A 16,891-nucleotide genomic window follows, 5' to 3' on the forward strand; every position below is an offset into this window, starting at 1 on the left:
TAGGTCCGGTGAGCTGCCATAAATGCCATGTCGCATTATCATGGTCTCAGGTATCCGCCCTTACAATACATACCCCCCCACCCATACCTTAAAAGCGGGCTTAATAAACGCTAGATCTTTACCAAGACACGCCCAGCACATATATGACCTCCTCATAGACGACAACCTAGATTGTCTCTTTATTACAGAGACTTGGCTCAAACCCTGGTGCACTCCTGATCTGGTACATGCCCTACCTTTAGGGTATGGTATCCAGAGGGTTGACAGAGGCAACGAGCAACGGGGAGGGGAAGTGGCTATCATACACAGAGATATCTTTGGGTGTGTCATGACGGAACTCCATGATTTAAAAGGGGCGGAAGGGATGGCCTTTAGTATTAAAATTCATGACAACTTCTCTTTCTCTGGGGCATTAATTTACCGCCCTCCCGGTACTAGCACGGACTTTTTAGGAAGTGTGGGAGAAGCGCTAAGCCCACTGATACTCAGATATTCAAACTTTACCTTGTTGGGGGATGTGAATATTCATCTTGAGTCTATAACCGAGGCACCTACTGCCTCCTTCAGAGAAACCATGGAAGTACTGGGTCTTAAAATACGTGATACTCCAGCCACTCACGAGGCGGGACACACGATTGATTGTATTGCTACCAACTTAGACACTTTAACAATAGACCAGCTGAAACCCCAAATATGGACTGACCATGTACTAATGCCTTTTTCGATTACACCAGAGACTAATGCCAACAAAAAGAATACTTGCAAAAGCAACCAGGCCAGACAAGAGGACTGGAAGGCCACCATGAAGCATCCAGAATTAATACCAATAGCCAGAGAGTGTAGAACTTAGTTACCCGGACCCCCAAACCTAAACACCTTTAGGGAATGGATGACAGAACTAAAAAATATGACCGGACAGGGAAGACGCAAGCTCAAACCCGGGAATAAGAAGAGATCTGCCCCTTGGTTTGACCTAGAGCTCAAAAATAAACAGGGGGAACTAAGACGGGCTGAACGTAGATGGCGGAAGAACTACCTCAGCACAGAACGCAGCAAATACAAAGAGACCAAGAAAGCGTACCATGCCTTAATCAAACAGGCTAAAACAAAGTATTTCACGTCAGCCATAGCAACAGCCAATTGTAAACAGAAGGCGATTTTTAATATTTTAAAAGATTTTAGTAAACCCAAATGTCTAACACAGGACATCCCCCCCTCTCAAATGCTTTGCAACTCCATCGCAGATTTTTTTGAGGAAAAGGTTAAGGGTCTGACGAAAGACTTTGAGGCTCCCAGCTTTGATCAAATATGTGAGGACGAAACTACTAGGCAGGAAGTCACCCAGCTTACAGCTTTCCGTACAATCAGCCTGGAGGAGACAAAAAAGGCCATCCTGGCAACCAAATCAGGATCACCATTTGATCCATGTCCTATAGGACTCTTACATCTTATTGCGGATATTGTCAACCCGGACATAAATGTTATCGTTAACAACTCTCTGTCCACCGCCTATGTCCCCCCTGAGTGGAAACTGGCAGCTGTAAAACCCTTACAAAAAAAACAACTTCCCGACCCCTCCACACTATCCAATCTACGTCCGATTTCATTACTTCCAGCTTTGTGTAAAATCACTGAGTCTACAGTGAACAAACAGCTGACACTTTTCTTGGAAAATAATGAAGTATGGCATCCCAATCAGGCTGGCTACAGGTCTCAGCATTCCACCGAATCGGCTCTCCTGTTCACTACGGAAACTATCCGCTCAGCTCTAGACCAAGGCAAGAAGGCCGTCCTGATACTATTAGACCGGTCGGCGGCCTTCGACACGGTCTCACATGCCATCTTAATAGACCGGCTAATAACATCTGGCATTAAAGGTATTGCCTTAGAGTGGATAAAAAACTTTCTTAGTGACAGGAGACAAGTGGTGACTCTGGGGGAATTCCGTTCCAGTGAGAAGCCACTGTCAACGGGAGTACCTCAGGGCTCCAGTCTGAGTCCGACATTGTTCAATGTTTACACCGCACCACTGATTCAGCTGATATCGTCCTACGGCATAGATGTAATAGCATATGCCGACGATACCCAACTGATCCTGGTCATGGACAAAGACAACCAGGCCTGGGAGGAAAAGCTTAAGTGCTGCTTAACGGCCACCTTTGAGTGGATGCGGAAAAACCACCTAAAATGTAACACAGGAAAGACCGAGATCATGCCCATAGGCTCAAATAATGATTTCATCCCCAGACTGTGGTGGCCTGAGAAGGCAGAAATCCCACCCCACACTACCTCCTCGGCTCGCAACCTTGGGGTACAGTTTGACGCCGATCTATCCTTTAAACATCAAGCGTCAAAAGTGGCAGGCACTTGCTTCGGGGTAATAAAAATGCTCAGAAAGTTCTTCGACTTGCTGCCCCTCGAAGCAAGGAAAACTGTTACGATTGCATTAGTCACCTCCCGCATTGACTACTGCAATAGCCTGTATGCTGGCACCAATAAGATGGTTACCCATAAACTCCAGATGGTGCAGCATGCAGCTGCAAGGCTGGTTCTGAAATGGCCAAGAAGATCCTCAGCAACCAAAGCCCTCAATGCACTACACTGGCTGCCTATAACTAAAAGGGTCCTCCACAAAGTTTTAACAATCACTTTTCGCGCTGTGCATAATTCAGGCCCCACTTACCTAAGAAATAAATTTGTAAAATACTGTCCAAATCGCGCACTAAGATCCTCCAACGCCAATCTTTTGACCATCCCTAGTTTCAGACTCAAAACCCGCGGGGGCAAATCCCTAGCGGTGTTGGGTGCCAAAGCATGGAATGCCCTACCCCCTCTATTAAGAGCACTGGACAAGGAGTCTGAGTTCCGCAAGCAATTGAAAACCTGGATTTACAATCTTCCAGACCCAATGGCCAGAGCGCTAGTATGATCCCGGTTATGGTCTCCTTAAGCAGTAAGGCAACCTTTTCATCTGGTTTTCCTCATATTGGCGCCGAGATGCTCCTTGGAGCGATTGCTAGCGCGTTATAAATGGACCCTACATCTACATCTACCACCCTACATCTGGTGGGGCCGTTAGTGAAGATGAGGCAAGCTAATGCCCAGAGTTGCCGAGTGTGATCGCTGATCAGAGTGGGCACCGAGGCGAGAGAATTATCGAGTCCGCTGACCCTGGTCCAGAAACCTGCCGCGCCGGGAATCGAACCCTGGTCCCGGGCCGTCCTCTGCTCTCGGGTCTGCCGCCTCTAACCAGTGAGCCACACTACTTCACGATGCAGAAGTGACTCTGGACTTTTACCTTAGGCAAGTTCTCTGAATGGTAAATATCTCAGTCAGGTCCACCTGGGTGTAAGTTGCAGATGCAGCTGAGAATTGCTCAGCCTAATATTCGATTCATTTCTACCTACATGTACAATTCAGAGGAAACTAAGACTTATTGAGAACAGTGAGGAGTGAATGACCCGATCAAATCACCCAGAAGAAAGATCCCATTTTGTATTGTAAGTGGTCAGCGGATGTAAGTAGTGTAGTGAGTGGGTATGAGGGTTGGAGCAAGTGGAGTTGAGTGTGGAAGAAAGTGGAGCGAGCAGAAAACGTGTGGTAGAGTAATTGGCATAAATGGTGCAAGTGAATTGGTTAATGGAAGATAAAGAAGGAAACATGCATGTCAAATTGATATTTCTTTAATATACTCTCATTTAAGTGAGAGGGTATACATTGATTACAATTACTCTTAGTCAAGAAGCACACACCATTTATGAATGTTTGAATTGTATTTATAAGGTTAAAACATATTCATAGACTAGAGAAACAATATTTCCTTATCAAGGCTTTTTGTGCAAAAGGTGGATTAAAAATATATGCATAGAAGATGTTTGAAATCTGCAGACATTTCATTTAAATTTGCAAGCATATTTCAAAACCACATGTAGTTTGCTGAGAATCTTGGGTGATTGTTACTTCTTTCTTAGATATGACCCATACACATATCAGTGTTCATCAGTTCCGCAGAGTCTATAACACAAACAACATAAAAATATGTGAGATCAATGTAGAACATCAATTATGGTCCCATACGTTTCAAGATAGGGTATAAATGTGATATTAATAGACCTGGCAGGAATTAGACCGCTTATACTCACCTATGAATTATTCCTTTAGAAATGTGTTTTATTAGTGTCATAACAGTTATTGGCCTTAATATTTCTTCCTACCTTTTGGCAAACTGTTTGAAATGTAAACGCATTATGCCCCAAAAGTCAATATTAACAGTGAACTACTTTCAATGAATTATCTGAACTCTGAGGGAGCTATTTAGGTAAATAGCTATGAAAGCAACTGGTTAGAAACTAGAGACTTAACTGCCAAAAGTGCAGTGTATTTCTCAACCTTCAGTCAGTTGCTTCCAATAAAAAGCCAAAACAGTAGATAGTAAAATATGTCTGATGGAGATGAGATAAGATAATGGCTTTCAACAGATATCCCTATTAGTTGTTCAAGTGAATGCAAGGTGTGACAAATTGGCTTTAGTGACCAGAGACCTATCATGTATTCATCATATTTAACCTGTGGTTATGAATTAGTGAGAGTTATTATAAGTTGCTAAATTGACTTCATGTTTGTATAAAACTCTACCATGTCTTATTATCTTTAGGCAGAATAGACATGTGTTCCTCCCTACCTGCTGTGTCTGGTACTACATGAGGTGTGATACTTCACTCTGTAACAGATACATTTTCTGGAAGGAATTTTCTATATATTAATCTTGAAATGTGAACTCTCTCCGAGGCATAAGCAGAGAGAGCATCAAATAAGAACATGGACTAAAGGTGTCAGCTCAAAGACCATCTTAGATACAGCTTGACCGCTGCAACCAAATACATTATTGTGCTAAGTGACAAAAATCCACACATATGCAGATGACAATGTTGAAAAAGTGTCCTTAAAATACCAGTGAATGATGAGCACATTTTTCAATTTTCTCCCAAGGAGACTGCTTACATACCACTTGAAACCCACAAAGACTTCCTATTAGAAATATCAGACCTCATCATATCTGCCTTAATACAACACTCACACTCCTCCTTCGCTGAACACTTGAATGTTCTCGGTAACTACAGCACCAATGCCATGACAAGTGCCCTTCACATTGTACTCAACATAATAGAAACAAAACCCTGCATTAGCAAGTCAGCTGACTGCAAAGGCAACACACTGGGCCACATCCTCTCTATATCCTCCAACATCCACTGCCAGTCCCTTTTGCTCTTGGACTGAAGTGATCCTCTTGTTTCTCCTTGTAACTCAAAGTTACCTTCCATAATGATCGGTTCATTGCAGTGAGAAGCTATCACTCCTCATATCGTCAGCACTACAATAACCCAGCGTACCTTCACAGTAAGCCTCAAGACCAGACAGATCCTCCCATGTTAAAAAATCTCACTAAAGATCCAGCCAACCCTTCCAACTATCCACCTCCCATGTTTTAGACAAATCTTTGAGAAGGCAGTTGCCACCCAGCTATAGAAGCCTATTAATAAGAATAACCTACTACAAGACTACCAGCCAGGGGTTAAGACCACACTGCAGCATTAAAGCAGTCTTGCTTCAAGTAGTTGTTAATATGGATATTGATTCGGTTGTCGAAAAAAATGAACTATTGTCCTTATTAGTTAAAACCCCCATCCCGAGCTACACATCTACATCAACACGCAAGTATGTCTTCGGGGAGGCCCTGCAACCTAGGCCTGGCTCACTGGTTGATAGGTCACAGGTGGGAGGGTGTGTAGCTGGCAGGCAAACATGCAAGCAGGAAACTCTTGAATAATCCCACAGATGGGCGCAGCAACATTGCAATGGTCAGGGGAGATTGCCCCCAATAAAGCATGCATATCTTGAGGGGGTATGTGTGCTTCGAAAAGCACCATCAAGTCAGATGCCACATGAGTTAGGAACACGTAACCAATCAAGGCATGTAGTGATAACATGCTCCCCACGCTGCACATCTGTACACATTCACCACTGGCCACACTCTGCACGCAAGGTCGAGAACCACCTGTAGTAATGTTTGACCATTAATTTATGACTCCATGGCAGAAACTAACATTCCCCACCTTACAGGGGATCCCAAATGGGGTTATGGCTTTATTAGAAGATTATAAAAACCTAACGTGAACCTAATGTAAAGAGAGACAATCCTCAGACTTCAAACTTGTAACTGTTCTCCGGGACGTATTGTTTAATTAAACAAAGCTGTTCCTGTTTTGCCAAATGCCTCTTTTCAGGAGGATTGGGACCTCATACCCGATTGCAGCTGAAGGAAAGTGATCCCGCCTAGACAGATTCACATAGTGCATCGATTAAGGTGGGCATATACCACAATTTACTGGAAGTTCTGCTGGATCCGCTGGGCGGTGGTCCGTCCTGAAGCAGTCGTCAGAGAGCGTAAGAGACCAAATCTGACCTGAACAATTGTGTTTTATAGCATTTGGCATATGGCAAACTAGGGAGAAGTATAAAGAGATAACCTGAGCACCCTGCCACTGACAGGGACTGGCATATTATCTATTTTGTATGTCCCAACTGAATCAGTCATACAGAGGTTTCAGAGGAGATCCTGCGGAAGTCACCTGTTTTCAATAATCAGCATGCTGGCAAAGGTGAATATTTATTCTGTAGCCCTTTATGCTCCCAGGACTCTATTTGTTGATAATCTATTCTGTATGGGTTGAGTTGGCACCTCAATCTCATAGTTTTTTAGTCAAAAAGGATTTCTCACTGCTACTGGTTTCTTAACACGGTTGGAATCTGAAAGGAGGCAGAGGTGTTAGTCGCTTGGACCGCTGGGTGTGACACAGATGGTACACTTGACCCCTGGGTATGATAAATGGTGTGATTCGGAGGTTAGGGAAAAAACTGGACCTGGTAAACTAGGACCTGGGGCCAGATATAGGTCGGCAAATACCGGTCAGTAACGGCCGATTTCGGCTGTTACCGACCGGTATTTACAAAAGGAGATGTAGGGGCCTTAAAATGTTCAGAATCGGTATATTTACTGAATCGGTAAAGTTACCGATTCGGTAAAATACCGATTCTGTAAATTTACCGAATCGGTAAATCAATATGTAGGAGGCACAGAAAACAGTGCCACAGGCCCTTACCGATTCGTTATTTACCATGCCATTCTATTGCATGGTAAATAACGAATACCTGTGTACATGCACATCTGTGCAAGTACACCTGTGGCATGTGGCACACAGACATGCCCTAAGGGCATATATGTGTGTCACATGGCACACAAGTCAAAATCAGGGGTGCAACAGGGTGTCAAAGTGACACCCTGTCACCCTTGCAATTTCGGTAATTTTACCGAATCGGTATTTACCGATTCGGTAATTGACATTGATTCCTATGGGCCTACAGGCCCATAGGAATCAATGGCAATTACCGAATCGGTAAATACCGATTCGGTAATTACCGAATCATACAGATTCGGTAAAAATTACCGATTTTTATCCTACATCTGCTTTACCGAATCTAGAATACCGAATCGGTAAAATTCGGTATTCTAGAGTCGGTAAATCAGATTTACCTACATCTGGGCCTAACTTGTGTGTGGCCTGTGTTTCCAGAGTTATGCCTTTTTCTGCAGCTATTATTACCACCTTTGTCCAAGAGCCAATATTGTCAGACTATCAGCTTCACTTAGTATTGTGGACCGCGCAGAGCTTCCCCTGTTTACAGGATAGCATGCGCTAGGAGCGGGCTAAGAACGTTTTGACAAAGCAATTAGGTTTATTCCCTCTGTCAACCTTTGTAGTGTGTATGTGATGTTTTGATGCTGTTCTTTATTACAAACTGTACTTTGTGCAAAAGTCTTGCAGATACTCTTCTAATATTGCATTTTCACTGTGTGTAACAGCACTTCATATGCATTGCTATCTTGTGTAATTTGAAATGTTTACGTTAAACTGTTTAATGCATTTGACAATAGTGCTGAGCTCCCAGTATGTAAAATTGCAAGAATGCACTACCTACTACTTGCCCCTACGATTCAACAAACCAAGAGCCCTATTAGGATGGCGGACGGACTTGCGTCCGTCCACCACCCCAGAGAGCAGCATCGCATTTGCATGCACAAAGCGGTAGGCACCGCGCGGTACCATAGGTACCCCCCATGTGCACCCACTTCACCCCCCGTCACCCTGGGGGCCCGCAACGGGCCCCCAAAGAAATCACCGTATGCCTTTCCACGGTGGAGAAGCCGCCGCGGAAAGGCATCTGTTCACCCCCATCCTAATATGGCTGGCGGTGTCTGTTAGACACCGCCTCCATGTTAGAGCTTTTCCGCCGCGGTCGTAAGGCGACCGCGGCAGAAATGCGGCAGACGCTCTTCCTGACCCCCCAGCCATCCTACCTGGCGGGGGTCTTTGAAGGCTCCACAGCATTTTTTCTGCATCCGAGGGGCCGGCGGACACTTTCCCTGGCCCGGAGGATGCAGAAAAACTGTAATCCTAATGGCCCCCTAAATTAGGAAAAAAACATTTGAATTGTCCTAGCCAAATTACCAAATTGTCATGGATCCCCCAATTTAATGCACATGTAGACTAGGATCCCCAAGCAGATAAAAAAGCAAAATACGTTTTGCCAAGAGTGGCACGCACACTTGAAGGCACACAAATGGCCTATGATCGAAACATTTGACCCAAACATAATTGAGCATACGAAAACATACTTAAAAAATAAATAAGCAGATCAAAAGTGATAGCCCCATAATACTGTTAACAAATAAACCATCTGCACCTCCCCATCATATACAATGGACATGCTCTCCCCCACTCCCCCTGCTTTAGGAATACTCAAGCACACCAGTGATAGAAACCCATGAGCCCTCCACTGAAAGAAGATCAGTGAGATCTAAATCCAAAAGAGGTACAACTAAGCGGGCCCAGACCCCTCCAGCACACCCCAAGTTCCTAGGGAGGGTCCCCAAAAGCTTGACTCCTCATCCACAACCCACAACACGACACCCCAAGGGCAGGAAGGATATGTATTCACATTGGGTCAGGCGAGTATACGCAGGAGTCAGGGAAGTTTTTGGGGATTCTCAACATTGATTAAGTAATATCAGGTGAGGAAGGGAACCCCAGTCCCCCGGAAACCGATGACGAGGGTGAGGCTACAGGATTTGGCCAGGCAGCTGAGAAAAGGATGGAGGATGAACTAGAAAGCAAAACAGGTCAATGAAAGGAGTGTGTAGTTCTGAGCAAAAGAGTCAGACTAGACAGCTTGAGGAAGAGAGGCATGAGATCCTGCTCAAGAAAGAAAGGGCACGCAACCAGGATGCAGACCAAAGGCGCAGTTTGTTGCACTCCGCTCAAACGCTCAAAAGGGAAGCAGAGATAGGTATAGATGGCAGTGTTGGGCAAAACAGAGGTAAATGAAAGGCTACTAGCAGGCTTAGAGTCATACCGTTCACTCAACAAAGAAGAAGGGCTGACCAAGAAATCAAGGATCAGGGCAATCTGGTGCTCACATACCCCTGATGCAAGAAAAACAGGATGGCACCTTTATGTGCACAAAAGGAGAGCAGCAACGAGGTGCACGGATGCGTTGGCAAAGAAAGGCTTACCCCTAGAAAAATAAGAACAAAAGAGGAAGGCATAAGTTTCGCAGCCCTGTTTTGCAACCTTTTAGCCAACTGGACCAAGGAGAGAGACGGGTATGATCAGTCTAAGCCTAGTGAAGGATCATTTGAGCCTTAGAATATGGTGGTAGCAAAGGCCTTCATTAGACATGAAGGAGGAAATCCAAACGGAAACTTTCCCTACATGCAGCAATGCCTCACACGGTGGGAACGCTATGCTGAGGATAAACCAGCAGGGCCATCCAGAGGTACCCCCCATGTGCACCCCGCACCCCCCGTCACCCTGGGGGCCCGCAACGGGCCCCCAAAGAAATCACCGTATGCCTTTCCACGGTGGAGAAGCCGCCGCGGAAAGGCATCTGTTCACCCCCATCCTAATATGGCTGGCGGTGTCTGTTAGACACCGCCTCCATGTTAGAGCTTTTCCGCCGCGGTCGTAAGGCGACCGCGGCAGAAATGCGGCGGACGCTCTTCCTGACCCCCCAGCCATCATACCTGGCGGGGGTCTTTGAAGGCTCCACAGCATTTTTTCTGCATCCTAGGGGCCGGCGGACACTTTCCCTGGCCCGGAGGATGCAGAAAAACTGTAATCCTAATGGCCCCCTAAATTAGGAAAAAATAATTTGAATTGTCCTAGCCAAATTACCAAATTGTCATGGATCCCCCAATTTAATGCACATGTAGACTAGGATCCCCAAGCAGATAAAAAAGCAAAATACGTTTTGCCAAGAGTGGCACGCACACTTGAAGGCACACAAATGGCCTATGATCGAAACATTTGACCCAAACATAATTGAGCATACGAAAACATACTTAAAAAATAAATAAGCAGATCAAAAGTGATAGCCCCATAATACTGTTAACAAATAAACCATCTGCACCTCCCCATCATATACAATGGACATGCTCTCCCCCACTCCCCCTGCTTTAGGAATACTCAAGCACACCAGTGATAGAAACCCATGAGCCCTCCACTGAAAGAAGATCAGTGAGATCTAAATCCAAAAGAGGTACAACTAAGCGGGCCCAGACCCCTCCAGCACACCCCAAGTTCCTAGGGAGGGTCCCCAAAAGCTTAACTCCTCATCCACAACCCACAACACGACACCCCAAGGGCAAGAAGGATATGAATTCACATTGGGTCAGGCGAGTATAAGCAGGAGTCAGGGAAGTTTTTGGGGATTCTCAACATTGATTAAGTAATATCAGGTGAGGAAGGGAACCCCAGTCCCCCGGAAACCGATGACGAGGGTGAGGCTACAGGATTTGGCCAGGCAGCTGAGAAAAGGATGGAGGATGAACTAGAAAGCAAAACAGGTCAATGAAAGGAGTGTGTAGTTCTGAGCTAAAGAGTCAGACTAGACAGCTTGAGGAAGAGAGGCATGAGATCCTGCTCAAGAAAGAAAGGGCACGCAACCAGGATGCAGACCAAGGGCGCAGTTTGTTGCACTCCGCTCAAACGCTCAAAAGGGAAGCAGAGATAGGTATAGATGGTAGTGTTGGGCAAAACAGAGGTAAATGAAAGGCTACTAGCAGGCTTAGAGTCATACCGTTCACTCAACAAAGAAGAAGGGCTGACCAAGAAATCAAGGATCAGGGCAATCTGGTGCTCACATACCCCTGATGCAAGAAAAACAGGATGGCACCTTTATGTGCACAAAAGGAGAGCAGCAACGAGGTGCACGGATGCGTTGGCAAAGAAAGGCTTACCCCTAGAAAAATAAGAACAAAAGAGGAAGGCATAAGTTTCGCAGCCCTGTTTTGCAACCTTTTAGCCAACTGGACCAAGGAGAGAGACGGGTATGATCAGTCTAAGCCTAGTGAAGGATCATTTGAGCCTTAGAATATGGTGGTAGCAAAGGCCTTCATTAGACATGAAGGAGGAAATCCAAACGGAAACTTTCCCTACATGCAGCAATGCCTCACACGGTGGGAACGCTATGCTGAGGATAAACCAGCAGGGCCATCCAGATAGAGACTCTGGCTACTACTACAGAAGGGAGCGGCAGTGGTCAAATACGTGCAGTGGGCCCAGATGGACAAAGAGGGACACGTTAGGATGGGGCAGGGAAATGGATTACACATTTCGAGAAGAACACCACAGGTATAAACTAGCAATAGGAGACATCGAACAGCCTAATTGGGGAACAGACAAACACGGTCTTCGCCTGAACCTGCTTTCCAGCAATAACCCTAACAGAGACCCATCATGATGGACTGCATTTAACTCATACCAGTACCAGATATGAACAGCTCAAGGGGAGATTTTACCTGACCGCCCAGATGCAGGCGGGATAATGGCAGAGACCATGAAGCCAGAGGAAAGCATAAGCGAGTTCCAGAATAGAATGAGAGAACGATGGGGGACAAGAGACTGGACAGCTATGGACCGATTCTGGCCCACAGGTCACATGCTTCTACAACATTCTTAAAAAGGGGCTACCCTCCAAGATAAAGAGCAGGCTGAACAGCACAGTGGTTTTTCGCACAGTGAGTTTAGATACCAAACGCTGGTGGAAGATACAGGCTCACATCCTCCACTGTCACAAAAATAGCACTAAAGGAATCGAGAAAAACAGGAGCTAGCCCAAAGAGACACTGCAAAATTGGTTTAACGCAAAATAAAGAAGACTGCCCTCAAGGGGTCAGTCATGGCTGCAAACATGCAGATGGCACCAGTCTCGATTGGGTCTCCATTGCAAAACCCCACAGGGTTCCAAACAGGCTATCACAACAGAGGCAGGCAGGTTGACAGCAACCATACCCTAGGGAGTGCTACTATTGTCATAGGTTGGGGCACCTAGCAGAGAGATGCCAGATAAAGGCATAACACAACCATCAAAACAGCAGAGACCAATTAACCAGAGCCTGCCATCACAAACCCCCCAAAATTTTCCCCCTCAGCGTCATGCACAGGGGAATAAGAATACACCCTACGTCCAGTCACAGGGAGGTCATCGATTCACCACACAACAACATTAGCGGTCCAGCGAGTGGGTAAACACATGCCAACACCTGACACAGATAGGAAATACAATACAACAGGGGCCAGGGTCACATAACTCACAGGGAGTGGTGACAGTGTAGGGAGGTAGCCCCTTCACGCAATCAAAGAACCACATTATGCAGTAAAAGTTAACCCCACACCCAGTAACTTAAAACCCAGGGATTAATAGCTGACTCACACTAACCCTTTTCCCCCAAACTACTACCATATGAAAAAGACTAAAAGTCAACAGTAGGGGAGGGTTTAAAAATATTTTTTACTTTTGTCCAGAAATCCAGAGTGACTGAGAGCTGAGTCTACTGGGGGCCAGCGCCAAGTTTGTCATGGAGGGTGGTCTCAATAGGCCCGACTTTGCTGCTGATCCCCAGGGAGAATTTGGCTGGCCATGTCCCTAGGGCAGGGCAGTCTGATGAGTGGGCCTGGTAAAGAACGGTTTAAAAGAGCCAGCCCAGTCCTGTGTCCAGAGTCAATAGGGACAGGTTCCTGTCATCAAGTCAAAATGTCACCATTATTGAGAATCATGTCCAGGGTCAAAAGCTAGAAGCCTCTGCACCAATAGAGGCCCCCTTACAGTTCTAAAACAAATCTGTCTTCAGTGGTGGGAACCAGGATTCACGTGCACCTGGGATGGTAAAACCTTAAATGGATTCCACAGCTCACACACAAGGTGTCAAGACACGACGATGCCTCAGCATGATGTTGAGTCTAAACCTCCAGTTGGGGGGTTAACCATGGTGACCAGGCATCCCTCTATCACGCATGTAGTCTGAGTTTTGTTGTACACCGTTACCTGGTAGATCTTTGCTATTTTTAGTTCAAAAGTCCATGGATTCACAATTTTTGGTAGCTTAGCCAGCCTTCTTACATATTCTGTGAGCTGTCCCATTCTTGTTTTCCGAAGTCCGGTCACATTGCCACATGCTTCCCATATTCGACAAAGAGATGCACATGTTCATGCGGCAATACTACAGTTGAGGCAGGGACAACTGGCCCACCAGTATGCTCAGAGTTTGCTGGTTGTGGTCCCAGGTTGAGGGGGGTACACAGGCAGGGGATCCCAAATCTCCACTCCGGCTCTAGATGAACATAGGGCACCGGGTATGTTCCGGGTAAGGATATTAGATCAGGGAGGATCAGTGGCAGTGATCCTCCTTGATCTAAGTGAGGCCTTCGACACTGTCAACCATGCCACCCTGCTGAACCGTCTGCACAACATCGGGGTCGGAGGCAATGCTCTAAAATGGCTGGAATCATTTCTGTACAACAGATCCTTTCAGATCTTCGACGGGGACATAATATCAGCCAGTAAACCCCTGAACTGTGGAGTTCCACAGGGCTCCTCATTGAGCCCGGTGCTCTTCAATGTATATATGAAACCATTGGCTGGGCTCGTCGAACCGTCAGGTATAAAAATCGTATCATATGCTGACGATACCCAGCTAGTGGTTTCACTGACCCAGGAAGGCGCCGGTCATACCTCAGGAAGTCTGATGAACTGCCTAGAGGACATAAAAATGTGGATGACAGGCTCCTCCTTAAAACTGAATGGAGACAAGACCAAGCTTATGCTCCTAGGCCCCGCAATACCCACATTAATTCCCTCCATGTGGCCTGGATGTCTGGGCACCCCTCCCACCCCCAAGGAGAGCGTTAAAAGCCTAGGAGTATGGCTGGATAAAAACCTTTCTTTCTCCACCCAGGCTACTAAATTATCCGCCATCTGTTTTGGCCTTCTGAGAATGTTAAGGAAAGTCCTCCCCCTCCTCCCTATGGAAGCCAGACAAGTAGCAGTTCAGGGCCTCATTCAGTCCCGGTTGGACTCAAACAAGGGGCTTCCGAGATGTCCATGCGAAAACTACAGGTGGTCCAGAACTGTGCAGCCCGCGTCCTGCTACAGATCCCAAGGACGCAGTCTGCTAAACCCGCACTAAGCAGCCTACACTGGCTTCCAGTGAAACAGAGAGTGGCTTTTAAGGCACTATGCATCGCGCACCGAGCTTTCTGGAAGTCAGGTCCAGCGCTCATTAACAAATTGGTTACTCAATACCATCCCAACAGAACCCTTCGGTCTACGGAGGCCTTCCTGGCCGTAGTCCCGAGAGTAAGGAGAGCCAGGACCGGAGGAAGGTCGTTTTACTTAAACGCCGCGAAGATGTGGAACACACTCCCGCTACAAATCAGGTCCAATCCCAACCTACTCTCATTCCGTAAACAACTGAAGACCTATCTATTTGCCAGGCCCACCTAAATCTTATTCTCTGTTACCCCCCTAGCTCTGTTCTCTGCACTCTAGCGCTTGGACGCCCTTGGGCAGCAATCGCGCTTTACAAATTACAATACAATACAATACAATACCTCCATACTTAAAATAGGGACTAAACTGTACTACAACTTTGCAGGCTCTATCCAGAAAAAACATGTGAGTCTGACCTCAGACATCACAAGGAGGCATAGTAACATTTGACCAATAATTTATGACTCCATAGCAGCAACCAACTTTCCTGACCCTATATGGGATTTTGGGTGTGTTTATAATCCAATATAACTAAAGACCGTCCTCAGACCTCTAGCCTGTAACTTTTCTTCTGTCCGTATTGTTTAATTAAACAAAACTATTCCTGTTTTGCCAAACTCCTCTTGTCTTCTGTTTTAGCTGATGAGTCCCTCTTCCTTAGTGACCGAAACAACCGTTGTCCCATGGCCAACAAAATCCACCAGTATGCTGCTGACACCAAAGTCTATCTCAAAATCTCTTCAATTAATTACATGCAAAGACTCAAAGTCTGTCTCAAACACCTTTAAACCTGTATGTCAACAAACTATCTGATGTTAAACCCTAAAAAGATCAAATTCCTCCTTTTTGCCCTGCGCACCAAACATTTTCGGATAAACTCATGGTATCCATCTTAAACCTAATGGGCCTCACTCGCCTAGTGAATGAACAGGACAAATCCATTGAAGTCACCCTCAGTTCAACCCTCTCACTCAAACAACTCATTTCCAAGAGTTCCAAAATAGCCTGGCTCCAACTCTGTGAAACCTTTTCTCCCATGACATCAAAGAGCCTACAATGCCTTGCTGAAATGGCTCTCAAAGGCTCTAACGTCTCTAAACATTTTGTAATTGAACCTTGCTATGGTAGTGGCTGCTCTCAATCCAAGGTTTCACCCAGTCACATAAAATGGGAGGGTCTCTCTTAGGGCATTGTGTCGCTTTTGATCCATTTCCTGGTGGTCTAATTCCATGAGCAATGAGCTCCATTACCGTAAGTTGCAGAGATTTGGTAACTACAAATTTCATTGAAAACACAGAATTCATGCAAAAATTCCCACTATACCCACAACCCTTAGGTAAATCAACTTTGCCTTTACATGCAAAAAGCATATAACCAATTCATAAAAGTGAACTTTGAAAAACCTCAGGCAATGAGAGAGGTGATGATTTTGGGGTCACCCCTTACCTAGGGAGAAGGCAAGCAGATGCCTTGAACACAAAGAGCATACCATGCTGAACGAGTCAGTGGTGGTCCTATCCTCCTAGTAGCACCCCAAGCAAAGTTATGGGCAAAAATACAATGCCAACCAAAAACCCAAGCAAAGCATTATGGGGCGAGAATCTAGTGTTTAGTAAATGTTATAGTATTAGCTCCCAGCTGAGCCGAGAGCCTGCCTGATAAAATTGCAAAATGGGCCAGGAACCGCCAGATGGACAAGACTAAGGGCATATTATCAAGCCCATTATCGCCGCTTTAGCGGTAGTATTCTGCTGATAAAAACGGCGATAAAGTATCGTCCTTGCTTGATAATATGGCCCTAAATGCCTTACGTGTTAACTTTTAAGGAGCTAATATTTTCAATATGTTCATTGTCTGCCTCCTGCTCCAAGAATACTGGGCATGTGTGATCCATCTCTTTAGCCCTAGTATTAAGAATGCTCTACAGCTTACACATAAGGAATTTATGCTAGGCTATAGGATGAGTGATGGCTTCAGGCAGAAGCAACTTTAATCTATAATTCTCATTACAGTCGGGATATGTATTGCAAGAACTTGGATCTCACCAATACCTCCCAGTATAACAGGATCGTGGGTTAACCTCTGGCAACTTTATGACTGAGAACTTGCTTTGGCTAATTCTAGTGGGATTCGATCCATTCAAAAATGTAACCGCATCTGGGGAGATTTAGTTGGGATCCCTATGTTAATAAAAACCTGCAGAAGGTAACCTAATCTGTTCAAC

General features: G+C 45.6%; 1 protein-coding gene across 2 annotated transcripts in view; it reads right to left on the reverse strand.

Moving 5' to 3' along the window:
* Positions 1-3,667: 3,667 nt before the first annotated feature.
* The window catches only part of LOC147734857 (galactose-specific lectin nattectin-like), a 124,656-nt gene continuing 111,432 nt past the window's right edge, over positions 3,668-16,891 (reverse strand). For both annotated transcript variants that reach the window (XM_086953081.1, XM_086953082.1), the window contains exon 7: positions 3,668-4,014. In XM_086953081.1, coding sequence (XP_086809207.1) covers positions 3,990-4,014 — 25 coding nt within the window. In that variant the 3' untranslated portion in view covers positions 3,668-3,989. The remainder of the gene's footprint in view (positions 4,015-16,891) is intronic.

This window comes from Lissotriton vulgaris, chromosome 1_2, assembly GCF_964263255.1.
Source record: "Lissotriton vulgaris chromosome 1_2, aLisVul1.2, whole genome shotgun sequence".
Taxonomy (NCBI): Eukaryota; Metazoa; Chordata; class Amphibia; order Caudata; family Salamandridae; genus Lissotriton; species Lissotriton vulgaris.